Here is a 13088-nt window from a genome sequence, read left to right on the forward strand (position 1 = left end):
AAGCACGGATAATAAAATCAGTCTTTTAACTATCTATGATTTAAGACATCTGAAACTACTTAGAATTGTTTCTTCATCTTTGTTACCTATAATTCGTTTGTAGAATCACTGTGGCGGTCATTAACATTTACCAGGGAAGGCATTCGCGGAGGTGTCGATTAAACAAGATCGTTAACACCCAAAATCATTTTCACTATTCGGTTTTATTTATTTTTTATTTTTAGATCAGTGGTTTTATCGTCGCTATCTTTTTCGAAATTTCTTTATATTCGCTCGTCATATGACTTTCTAACAGCAATCTTCAATTCTCGTACCACCGGACATACCAAGACGATAATGTCGGTTGTCTTTCCCTCTTTACAACCTTCACGGAGAACTTTCGTGTTTCGATGGCCTTATCCAAACACAGGCTTCGACCAATCAGAACACACGTTATATACATGTTATTTTATAATACTTAATAATACCTCATTATTATAAATCGATGTAATAATTTAAAGCCTCCAAGCCATTTACACTTAATTACACCATCATCGCGTTATTCTAGTACTGTGCGAATTTTAAAAGAAGTAAGGTATTCAGAAAAAAATATGTTAGTCTGAGCATTTCATCATCTGGTCTATTCATCATTAAAAAACAATCAATAAAATCTCGAAAAGTAAGAAATCAGTATGTGTTGTGGAATTCTCGCTAATATATCTTTCACGCCCGTTTAACCTCGCGACTGTATTCAACCAACCGCGACAACAAGCGAAACCTGCACCACTTTATATGTTTAATACATCTGTGAATACATGTATTTGACAGTACAGATACTAAATTACAGAATCATTTTACCTTTGTTACAAAATATTGGGTTATATTTATAGTGTTTTTTAAGGAATCATGCATAACTTAGGACCTACGTTAAAGGAAGAACATTTAATTGCTTACTTATTTATGACCTTTTGCTCTTCAACTCTTCCAAGAAAAAGTAATGTGTATTTTCTTTGTATAGGTTTTCAATATAGGTGAATGACAATGGAAACTGTAAAGAATTTCGCAAAGAGAATGGTTTCTAGTTTTTTTCCGGCTGCTGCTGTATTGAAACCTTTGCCAGCTTCAGCTGAAGATTTTGAGGCGGAACTGAGATCATTTCAAGACCTTGATCGGGACGCCGACCCACCACCTAGAGCAAAACTTTATCACTGCTTGCTATCAAGTGTAGACATCAAACGTCCATTTAATTCTACGATGATTTTGGTGGTAGGAAGTACTGGGGTTGGAAAGTCATCTACGATAAACCATTTACTTGATACAGGAGAAGGAATCCCTGTTGCGGTCACCAGTGGTTCTGAGTCCGAAACTAAAGCAACCAGCGAATACATTCTTACCACTGACGACTCAAATTACGAAGTTTGCGATTTAAAAATGGGTATTATAGATACACCAGGTTTAAACGATACTGCTGGTGTGAAGCAAGATGCTTGTAATTTTGTTTCGATAAAAAGATTTTTCGAAACACATCCAGGCTTACCTGAGCAGTCTACTTATCCTAATCTTGTATTTTTGGTGGTGAACGTGAATGATACACGGGTCAAGGGTGAGAATAGCAATCTTTCAAAATGCCTTAGAGGGATTAAATTGCTTGAAGTGGTTGACACAAGACATCCAAATCTTGTTGTGGTTGTAACACATTGCTGTTCTGTTGGTTACAAGAATTTGAGTAAGTGGAGAGACAAGATAAAAGAAAAGAAAGATGCAATTTCGGCTACCGTGTTTGAAGTGCTTGGCGTCTTAGCACCTGTCGTATTGATAGAAAATGATTTTGAAAGCTATGATCTTAAGAAGGCAGGTGATTTTACAATTCTTCCTAATGGCGACAGACAGCCTAAGAATTTATACGACGCCTGTGCAGAGCTGCTTGATGGAAATAAAGATCATTTTGGCCTGTTGGTGTTTAATTCTTGTTTCACAGCAGCAAAAAAGGATAGGCCAACAGAAGGTCATAAAGTTGAGGCGAAAGATTCTAAAAGTGAAGAATTATCAGATGAAGAGGAAGAATTTGGAAATGCTTTTAGCGATGCTGCAAAAGGAGGTAGGAAAAAGAACGTTATAGGTATTTATTTTTTTACAAGTCAGCAGCGGGGGAATCCAAGCCTTTCCTGTAAACTGATCGCCAGTACCAGCGGGCGCGGAGTTTTACGATATGACGATATCTGATCGCGGTCCTGAATCATATATTTTATGCTCGAGCGAAAGCGTATTTTTGTCTTATTCGCCATTTCATTTGCCTTTTTTTTAAATATTTGGATCTAATGATTATCACGATAAATTGAACTGAAATTTAGTAAATTAAACATGCACATGAGGTTTTGATTGTTTATGTTTTTGTCGTCATTGCTGAGTCTGACTCACTGAGCTATACTATAATTCCTGGAGGACTTCCCGCGACCAAAAAGTGAAGCAAAAAACATGGCGGATTTCGGCGTTTGCTGACGCCAGATTGACGTCACTGGTTTCTATTCGCCATGGTAGTTACCACTTACCAAGCCTCAATTCTGAGCCCGCTATGCCTGATGCACTCCCCCCTGGTTTTTGCTAAAAATATATATAAAAATATATTATATTTTCCGAGAAAAAATCAAACGTCTGTCTGAGTGTCTGCCAATATTTTTGAACTGAAAACTTTTTAATCAGATATGTTCGATGTTTTTGTGAAGATGTCGAATTCGTACACGTTACTCCTTTAACAGGAAACAAATAACAGATAAACTTCAGGAAATTAGCCGAAACGAAAATGCAATTGACTGACAGATAAATATATTATTCATAAATTTCATTTTTTTAGATAAAATGTCACCATCTTTTAGTCGTGAACAGTCTTTAGATAGATGTCGTTGTTTATATATTATTTGCCCAAAAACGGCGGCACGAGAAGTGAAATGTACAGGGTGTATAAAAAAAATTCGAATCGAAATTTCGCGTGTAATAATGCAAAATATATTTAAGAAACTTGGTTGATTTTTACACCATTGTTAAGTTCATTTATTTCTCTTTCAAATGACACATTGTACGTGTAATTCAGTTAGTTGAAAAATGAAGAAGTACTGGTTCGACAAAAAAGTTCATAAAAATCACCATTTTCCGCCGATGGGTACTGGACGTTGGTTTTATTGCAAATAAGTCCCAAAGGGCTTTAAAATCTAATCATTACTGAAAACTAAAACGCAAATTTATCGCAAAAATTCTGCTTATTCAATGTCCAACGATAGAAGTTTTAAGAACACAATGCCTCCATTAATTAAATTTGCATTTTCTTTTGTCTGGAGGTCTCATTTCGAATTCCCATCGGCGGAAAAATTTGATTTCGAGCAACAATTTTTAAAAGCCACGGCCAGTTTTGGTCGTGTCGATATAAAAACGGTATAATCGTAAACTAAATAAGCTAATCTTTGTTGCCATATAAAAATTATATCGTTTACCTTAGTATTTTATACACAGCAGCTTGTCAAAGTTGGATTCGAATTTTTTTTATACACACTGTATAGTTTGAGTTTGAGCAACCTAAACACTTTTCTAAAAAGATTACCCTGTATACGTACTGGGAAGTAATTTATTTTTACATCTTAAATGCGTACTTCAGGCATTTTCTTCTAAAGAACGCTAAAAGGTAACAAGATGTAAAGAGCTTTGTACTTAATTGAACTAAAGGCTAAGAATCATTCAGGAGGATGAAGATGTGTAATTTCAACCAAGGGTTTCTACTGGATTTAACTGGATTTCATTAGCCAGAAGAAATAGTTTTTTCTGTACTGAACTATATCATCATACAGTATATCATGTATAATGATGAGCTTATTAGCTTGAACCTACAGTGATGAACTATTAAATTGAAAGCTTCCAGCTGTTCTATACACGTATTGACAACAACAAGAAGCCTTTTATTTGGCGCCAAAAGATGTGATGAACGCGAGGTAAACAGCCAATACAGTCTGAAAACCCGTCTTGAATTGAGGTTGCAGATGGGATATTCTCAGGAACTTTGTATACTTGCTTGATCAGGTTTAGTTTGACAGATGTGTTTAGTCCGAGAATGGGAACTGAATCTGAGTCAACAACGATTAAGAGAACATATGCTGTTCGACCTTTGTGTTTCAGTCTACCAATACACTTGTCTGAAACAGGAATGGGCGTGTCATTGTAGGCAGAAAGCTTTATTGTAGCGGGTTTGAGCTTGAGTTTGGGTGACAATTTGTGAAGTAGACACTTGGGGATAACGTTGCACTGAGCACCCGTATCCATCTTGAAAGGTGCATCAGCACCATTCATTTCGAGTGTGACGGAGCAGTCCATTTTCGTGTCACCAACTGTGAATACATTTGAGAAATACATACGAGATTCATTGATACTGGTGACCATATCGATGGGGGAGTCCTTTTTAGCAACGCTTTTGACTTCTTTCTCCGGACAGCAGGATTCGAAGTGGTTTCTCTTCTGGCATTTGTAGCATCTTTTACCATATGCAGGGCAGTTTCCACGTTGGTCAGATCCACTGCAAAATTTGCACTTGTTGATCATGTCTGGGTGTGTGGATTTCTTGTCAGAATTTCGCGGTTGGTTATCCCTTCGACGGTTGATTTTGTGAACCTCAGAGGATTCTTGGTGTTCCTTGAGCTCTTTGGCATGACGTTTTGTTTCTTCTGCTGCGTGACCGGCAGCAATTGCTTTTTCGAGAGTGAGATCGGCATCACGGAGAAGGCGTTTACGAAGTGTGTGGTCAGTCGTGCCGCAAACAATCATGTCTTTAGTTTGCGAGTCTGTCAAATCACCAAACTCACATTCAGAACTGCGTTTCTTTAGCTCGGCGATGAAGTCGTTGAAGCATATTGGCCTTCAACAGTGGCGTCGCTAGCTTGATAAGTGAGGGGGACTTATTCATATATTCGTTTTTACATTATTCATTTCTTTTCAAATTGATTGTTTTAACGGTCTGTGAACATGAATATATGAATATGTCCACCCCACTTATCGATGCTGGCGACGCCACTGGCCTTCAACTTGCTTGTACGTGAACAATTTGTGACGCAGGATGGTAATATTTTTGCGAGGGTTGCAATACGAAGTGAACTTCTCTAAGACAGGCTTTAATTTGAGTTTTTCAGTGTCTTGCTCAAATGTGAAAGTTTCGTAAATGTCTCTACCTTTAGGTCCGATGCACGTAAGTAGAATGGATGTCTTGATCTTATCACTTTTTGAGTCTGATTTAGTGGCAGTAAGAAAGAACTGAAAGTGTTTTTGCCACGTTTTCCATCCGTGAGACACATTTCCTTCGAAGGAAAATGGAGGAGGCGGTCTGAGTTTGTCCATGTACCGGGTGGCGCAAAAAAATGTTCCTCCTCTTTGACTTAATTTAATTTAAAAACTAAAAAAGATATCATTTTCAAGTAAAGGCTATTGAGTGGAGTGGTGTTTAACTTAAATTTTAATGTAAGCCTTGTACATTTCTATACAATATTAGCAAGATATAGGCGTTTAAACTTAGGGTAGCGTTTCTGGGAGAAGCAAAAAATGTTCTAAAATAGAATGAAAACATCACGCAACAGTAAGAACAAATATTGATAGCTTCGTCTGGCAAATCCTCACTGTTTTTATGCTTGGAGATGGAATATTATTCCAATGATTTTGCCATCGACGTAAAACTTCTTTTGCATTGTTAGTCCTCGCATATTCCAAACAAATCCAAACTCGTTGCTGTATCGTTAAACGAGGTATGTTTATAACAAAGCGGGCAAGCTCCTTTGCTTTCGTTCCCTTGTGCATTGCAATTCCTTGTTCGAACGATGAACAGTATTATTTTAACATCAAATACACTTACAAGATAATAATAATAATAATAATAATAATAATGGTTTAATGAAGCATATCTACTAAGTAGCTCTACATCTTCAATGATAAAAAATAAAGTTAAAAGAAATTATATTACATTATTATTATTATATTTAACCAGGATACCCACATCACCTTATAGTGTTTTTCAGTGGGGTCCTGCATGATACAATCATATTACTTATATAATAATTTAAACGTAACTTCTATCATATATACAATTTTAAAATACCACATAACAACATATGAATAAATGTTCTACGTTTTCTAATAATCATAGACATAGACATACACATACATTAAAAAGGACAAGGACAACGACGTGGACATGGACATAGACAAACAAAAAACATATTGAGACATGCAATTAACAATATTTATATATAGTGTGTCAGTCAATGTCACTTCAGGGACGACTTAAAATGACTCAGAGAGATAGAATTTCTGATGGAATCGTTCAAGTTGTTGAATTCTTTAGAAGCTTGGTATGTAGGTTTATGTTTACCCCAGTTAGTGTTGACTTTCGGAAGATGAAGGTTGTTACACGACCTTGTGTTGTGGGAATGGACGCTTCTGTTGGTTCTTAGGTTGAAGCCGAAATCGATCAGTCCATTGGTGCATTTGTATATGAAGATACATCGATGTTTATATCTGCGAGAAGAGAGTGTTGACCAGTGTAATGTAGCGAGTGCTTCTGTTGCTGACGAAAGAGGAGGGAGGTCTAGAATCAATTTAGCTGCTTTACTTTCCAGGGTTTGTAGGGAATTCATAAGCTCAGAATTGTTTTTATCGCCCCATATTATATCAGCATAGTCGAATAGTGGTAAAATTGCCGAGGTATAGAAAATTTGTCTTGCATCCAGCGGTAAGAAATATTTCACACGGCGCAGCAATCCCAATCTTTGGTTAATTTTCCCCATTAGGTTCTCAATATGTTTATGCCAGGTAAGGTTTTCGGTGATCGTGATTCCCAGGTATTTCAACGATTCATCTTGTTTTATAGTACGATTGCCAATAGAGATGTTTATTTCAGATATGGATCGTAGGCGTCGAGTACCAGCAAAAATGATGAACTTTGTCTTTTCATAATTGAGTGTAAGGAGGTTGTTGTTAAGATAACAGGAAAGGGATTGCAGGTCGGAGTTGAGTTTTGACTGAAGTTCTGAAATACTCTCTGCAGAGTAATACAGGAGAGTGTCATCAGCATAAAGTATCGACTTGCAGTGCGTCAGGCATTCAGGTAGATCATTGATATAAATCAGGAAGAGAAGTGGTCCAAGAATACTTCCCTGAGGAACTCCAACAGTAACTGGCTTGGGGTGGGATATTGTATTATATTACCTTATTACATTATATTACCTTAATTCGAATACCTTAATCTAAGAATCTTTAAACATGCAAAGACAACATACATGAAAAAAACGCTTTAAAAAACGCCTATCGTGGAAGTTGAAAATTACTTAGTTGAGTCGCGATATTTAGTCATGTTATTCGCTTCGTCAAAAAATGCACCTTTATTTTAAACGGCTCGATCTCGACCAATATTGTACAGAATTGTTCAAGTATATATCAAAATTTAAGTTAGACATTACAGCGTTCAACAAACTTTATTTGAATAAGATATCTGTATTAGTTTTTTAATTACGATAAGTCTAAGAGGGGGAACGTTTTTTTGCGCCACCCGGTAGAATCGAACGAAATAGATAACCAAAACAGTTCAAATCGGAGCGTGATATACTGAGAAATAATTCTGCTGTTCGTAAAAAAAAATGATATAGAGCGGTTATGACAATAAAATCCCACTTTTTGACACCATGTTATATACGCGTATTGACAACAACAAGAAGCCTCTTATTTGGCGTCAAAAGACCCACTAACATTAAATAACATACATCGCAAGGATGTTAAAAAACATACACTAAAGGGAGATTAGACAATAACATAATACCAGCAGTCAACACCACGCAGTGGTCAGCACTATAATTGTCTCACTGCACAGGCCATGCTCTTTTCATAGTATAAGGGCAGGTCATATGCTTTTCTATATTTGCAAATGATAATGCAGAGGTTGCATTAAGGAAGATTAGAACCAGGGATGTTTGTAGGTCAAGATTTCCATTGTAATTATTATTGATTATATAATCCCAGATTAGCCTGGAATGACTGAAAAGGTTTATTGGAAATGAAATAAACAAAGCCTTATCAATTGTAATATTTATTTTCTTTTAATAAAACATTGTATTTTGTAAAAATAATAAAACAGTTTCTGTATTTAAGAATGTGTGTAGTTCATGTGTATAATAGTATGGTTGTCTCAATTCAATTCTCCAGAATTTTGCATAACATGCAATGTCGTAAAAACCAAAAAATGTCGTAAAAACAAAATCTTGTTTTTATCGAAAACTATATAGGAGGGTGCTCGCATTTTTTCATGCGTTGGATCGCGGTTGGTCAGTGGTAACTACCATTGCAAATAAGAACCAGTGGCGTCAATCTGGCGTCAGCAAAGGCCAAGATCCGCCATGTTTTTTGCTTCACTTTTTGTATTTCAAAACATTAGGGGCCAGCGGCGTAGCCAGCCTGACGATTTTGTCCCGCTATGTAAATTTCGAGTTATTATAATTATTCATGCCCTTAGAAATCTATTGTTTTCACAGTCAGTGAACACTAAAATATTAGCATAGCGGGACAAATCGACAGGCTGGCTACGCTACTGTTAGGGGTAAGTCCTCCAGGAATTATAGTATAGCTCAGTGGTCTGACTACACAATGACAATACGACTGAACGCCGCCTTTTGTAAAAAATTGAATATATATTTATAAAATTAAATCTGTTCTTATGTCGACATTTTACAAAAAGTTCAGTTCTGTTATTTAATGTTAAAGTTTTAGATTCGCATGTGCGGAACCGACATTACTGTTGTTGATATCTAAAACCCTGTAATGTGGTTCGTTTGTGGAAAAATTCACGGCGAAAAAGTAGAATCTCTTCCCTACTTTTCATCTCTTCGCCCGCTTTTCATCTGCGCCCCTCGCTTTTCTCTAGATTGAACGTGCGTACGACGCCATCTCTTGTCCAGTAATCCCAATCGTAACGTTTCAGGTGATGTTATCATTAAGAAAGACCGTTTTAATTGGTCAAAAATTGATTTCAGGTTTGAATCCAGTGGCGATTTATGCGATGGAATATGTTAAAGAAAACAAACTTGACAAAACACAACAGGAGAAAGTTTTAAAACTGGTGACCTGGATGAACTCTATGGGTTTGTCAAAGGAAGAGAAATTACAGTCTGTAACATTGGCAGCAATATATTGTCTTTATGACGGGGAGATTACTGACCATTGCATCGAAATGCTGAAACAGAAATTTGGAATTAGAAAAGGAAGTAATTCGTATACTTCAGGTATTGATTAGACATTAAATATTTTTATGTTTTCATCAATTATTATGCTTTTATTAATTGAAGTGTTCATAGCTGGAAATCATGTAACCCTAATTATGTGCAAGCTATCTGCTGTACCAGAACAATATTAATGACTGAATTACTAAGATTTATAACTACAAAACTACGGGCAACAAAACACAGAATCGTGTGCAATTTAGGTTATTAGGCCCAAGCATCACATATCTCGGCATACGTGTAATCCATCGATAAAATGCCAGAAACGTAACGAGAACGATGATTGCGGGTTAGTATTCAGTTCTGTCCACAGATTTCTATTGTAAGTGAAATTGGAGAATTTTGAAGCAAGGCAATTCAGCCATTGAAATCCAGAGTTTGCCAAATAGGAACATACAAACCGTGTCTTAAGGCTGTTACCCGACATGAACCCGCTTACCCGAGATTCGACGAAACATGAGATGATTTTGAGGTATTGAGATAAGTTTTTGTGAGAAAAAAACAAGCAGATGATATTGTCGGGATGACTTCACCAGTGCCAGGATCATATAATTTATATTCCCAAGGCAAAACATTTTACGCTTCTTTTAAACTCGGATACGCTAGGTGGATCATGTATAAACATCCCCTTAAGATCGATTTTGTTTCTTATATAGCTGAACTTGTTGGCCGAGGATATAATATCTTATTAGACAAAACCGTCTCCGCTGATATTTTCAAGTTTTCGGCTGACAGTGTAAAACGAACGAAATATGGTTTTAATGTCCCGGCTTGTGCTCAAATCATCAAAGCCAATGATACCCAAGAATTTCAAATGAACTTTCAGTCCGATAAATTGTGCGTGGAGAATAGATTAAAAAATCTCGGTTTAAGCCTGGATTTTGCACAGAGCATGATAAGAATGGCGCCCAAGTTCAAAGCGAGTGCAAATCAGAAGGAAAATGGCAGCAGCAAGTCTACCAGGACCACGAAGATATCATTAAAAGAACATCGAATTGCTAAGATTCTTATTGGAAATTTTGAGTCCCAGGAGATCTCCTTCACAGATGATTTTGTGTCTGCTGTTAAAAAATTACCTGACCAATACACAGGCGACGAAAAATGCAAGGACGATTTTATCAACTTTTTCAATCGTTTCGGTCATTTCGTGGTCACTTCAGCTTATGTTGGCGGAGCGGTTGAGGTAAAAACTTGTACTGAAGGTTTAGAATCATCAAAACAAGGTGATGACTCAATAGATGGATCAGTTGGTGCGGATCTAAGTGGAGTTATCGGAGCTAAAGTGGGTCCCAAGTACCAGGTATCGACAGAGAGTGCAAAGAATACTGTCTTGGATAAAACCGAGACACGGTGGTATGGAGGTCGGAGTGACCTGCATAAAAAAGCACACTACACTCTGAAGAGAACTTCCAAGAGTGGAAACTGTCCCTCTCCAAAGAGCCAGCGATGTTGACAACTGAAATGACTCTGGAGAATATTTCTACTGTGGTCGCCATCATTGATAAGAAGAAAGGAGAAGTTTGCAAACAAGCACTGCGTAGTCTTTTTGATGATAAAGTTCTACAACCTGTTCGTGATCAAAAAGAGAGATATCAACTGGAGGAAAGAAAGAAGAAAGATAAAGACGACGAAGAGCAACGTAGAAAAGAATCAAACACGAGAGAAGAATCAATAAAGCTGCCTGATACTAAGGGATGGCGGGAAACCATCACAGGAAATGTTTACGCAAGCGGGAGAGGTGTTGGTGTTGTGGCTATATTCTCAAAGCGCTGAAATTACCATATATGCATGTTAATTGTAAGTCTCATAAATCATATATAAGCAAAGGACATGTAGTATTGTTAGTCACTACCGTATGAGGCATGTATAGTAGCTAGTATGCTAATATTGTTGTATGTAGGTAATTTACATATCAACTTAGTTTTAGCTATTTTAGTTTTTAGGTCTAGTTAATAAATTGACTAGCTTTGATACTCTTTCAACGTAGTAATCACCCCTGCGAGAAACCATCCTAGAGCGATTTCGATTTGTTCGTAGACTTCGTGCCGCCCACGCGCGATTTTCGTAAACTCACTACGCAAAAGGAAAAACCCGAGTTATTACAACTTATTATTTTTTTACTGCGACCGAAGGAAACATTATGTTGTGGACCCGAGACCTTTCGATATTTCACGAGGCGAAACCGTTTTTTATTATACCACTTGTCAAAGAAAAACCAAACTACAAGATAAACAACGAAATATCTATTCATAAAAGACATAATCTCAAATGGATAAACAGTCTAAAGGTCGCACGCAGGGTGCTTCTATTAATTTTAACATCGCTTGTTTCTCGATTAATCATCGCTTGTTTCTCGATACGAGCTCAAAGTTTTAAAATTTTTGGCATTTTGGGAGCAAAACTTCAAGCAAGGCCATTTATTACTTTTGTGATTATCAGTATATTACGTCAGATAGCATTTGTATATTCTTTCGTCAAAAATAACAAATTTTGACCATTTAGTATAATAGGAGCTTCTTTGGCGGTGTTGATAGCTTTCTATAGTATAGCACAGATGGCGACGGCTTTTAAATCCCTCTCAGTGTATCAAATTAGGCTGCTCGTATGTCGAGTCCGTGTTTTGGCCACTTGTATGGTTTTTGGTTTAACTTGTTTTGAATCATTAGCTGTTGTAAATAATCAGTCTGTAGCAGATCTCTTACAATTTACATTAGACATTTTCAAATGATATATTTCTAAACTGGTTTTTGCTTTAAATCGATCGAGTTGCTTACGACATGCAGAACAAAATCGCTTTCAAATAAATTCAACGAACGAATGCATCGGACAGTTAAGTGATTTTATCCGATAGTTTATCATCCATGATCGGATTTAGCCTATTGTTTCTTAATGTTCGATAGAAAGAACGTTCGTATTCCACAAGGTACTCAAGATTAAAAGGCCGACTCTGACGAGAATGAATTCAGAACTTTTATTTCAACTGACTAATTCAAAATGTTACACACCTCTCCTGACATCCGAAAAGAAAAATTAAAGCGACGACAAACTTTTTAGTCATAATGCGCCTAGCATATTTATAAAAAATTGCTTCCAGGCCTTTTGAGTTACAGGGTAAAACTGCGAAAAAAACACATCAATCCTTGCTCGAAATTCATAAAATTTAAGCCAGATATTTCGACAACCAAATGCAAACAGAGCATATCTTCGCCAAAATTTTTCGAATTGTTTACAAACTAAGAAATATTCTTCCCTCTTTGAGAGTCTCTTCAACAATCACCACAATTGACCATAACGAAAAAGATAGGAGCATGTACATTTTACCACAATGCATTGCGAGCATCAAGCATGAGAAGAAAATCACCTAATGATATGAAACACGATTAACACAACGAAGAAAATAACCTCCTTTCTTATATCTGTCCTTCAAAAAACAATTCGCCTTTTTAAATTATTTCTGACTGCATTCTGGTAAAATGTACATCCACCATCTTTTTCTCGTAACGCTCGAAAATTTATTTATAGTCAATACACATTTTCATACAAAACATTTTCTAGCTAAACTTCATTAACACAATAACCTCCACTATATCAGGATGAGGGCATATCTTTATTCCCCTCTCGATGATAAAGAAAGCGACAATACTAAAGAAAAAGTAGAATGTTCCTCCACAAACTACACAGAACAGCTTATTTAATTGAATAAATTGCAGAAAGCATAACGTCCAGTTTGTCCTTCACATAACCATCTTTGGCAACTTCAGTTTCCTAGCGACGATGACCTTTCAATAGTCTAAACCAGAATTTGCTGTTGCCATCGCG

General features: G+C 36.6%; 1 protein-coding gene across 1 annotated transcript; it reads left to right on the forward strand.

Annotated features, from left to right (window-relative positions):
- Positions 1-1410: 1410 nt before the first annotated feature.
- LOC114532820 lies at positions 1411-10722 on the forward strand. The gene is made up of 3 exons (XM_028554413.1): positions 1411-2077; positions 9024-9272; positions 9926-10722. Exons 1-3 carry the CDS (start codon positions 1411-1413, stop codon positions 10720-10722), a joined length of 1713 nt encoding a protein of 570 aa, XP_028410214.1.
- The last annotated feature ends 2366 nt before the right edge of the window (positions 10723-13088 follow it).

This window comes from Dendronephthya gigantea, unplaced genomic scaffold (genome assembly GCF_004324835.1).
Source record: "Dendronephthya gigantea isolate DGI-Jeju-01 unplaced genomic scaffold, DenGig_1.0 000081F, whole genome shotgun sequence".
Classification (NCBI taxonomy): domain Eukaryota; kingdom Metazoa; phylum Cnidaria; class Anthozoa; order Malacalcyonacea; family Nephtheidae; genus Dendronephthya; species Dendronephthya gigantea.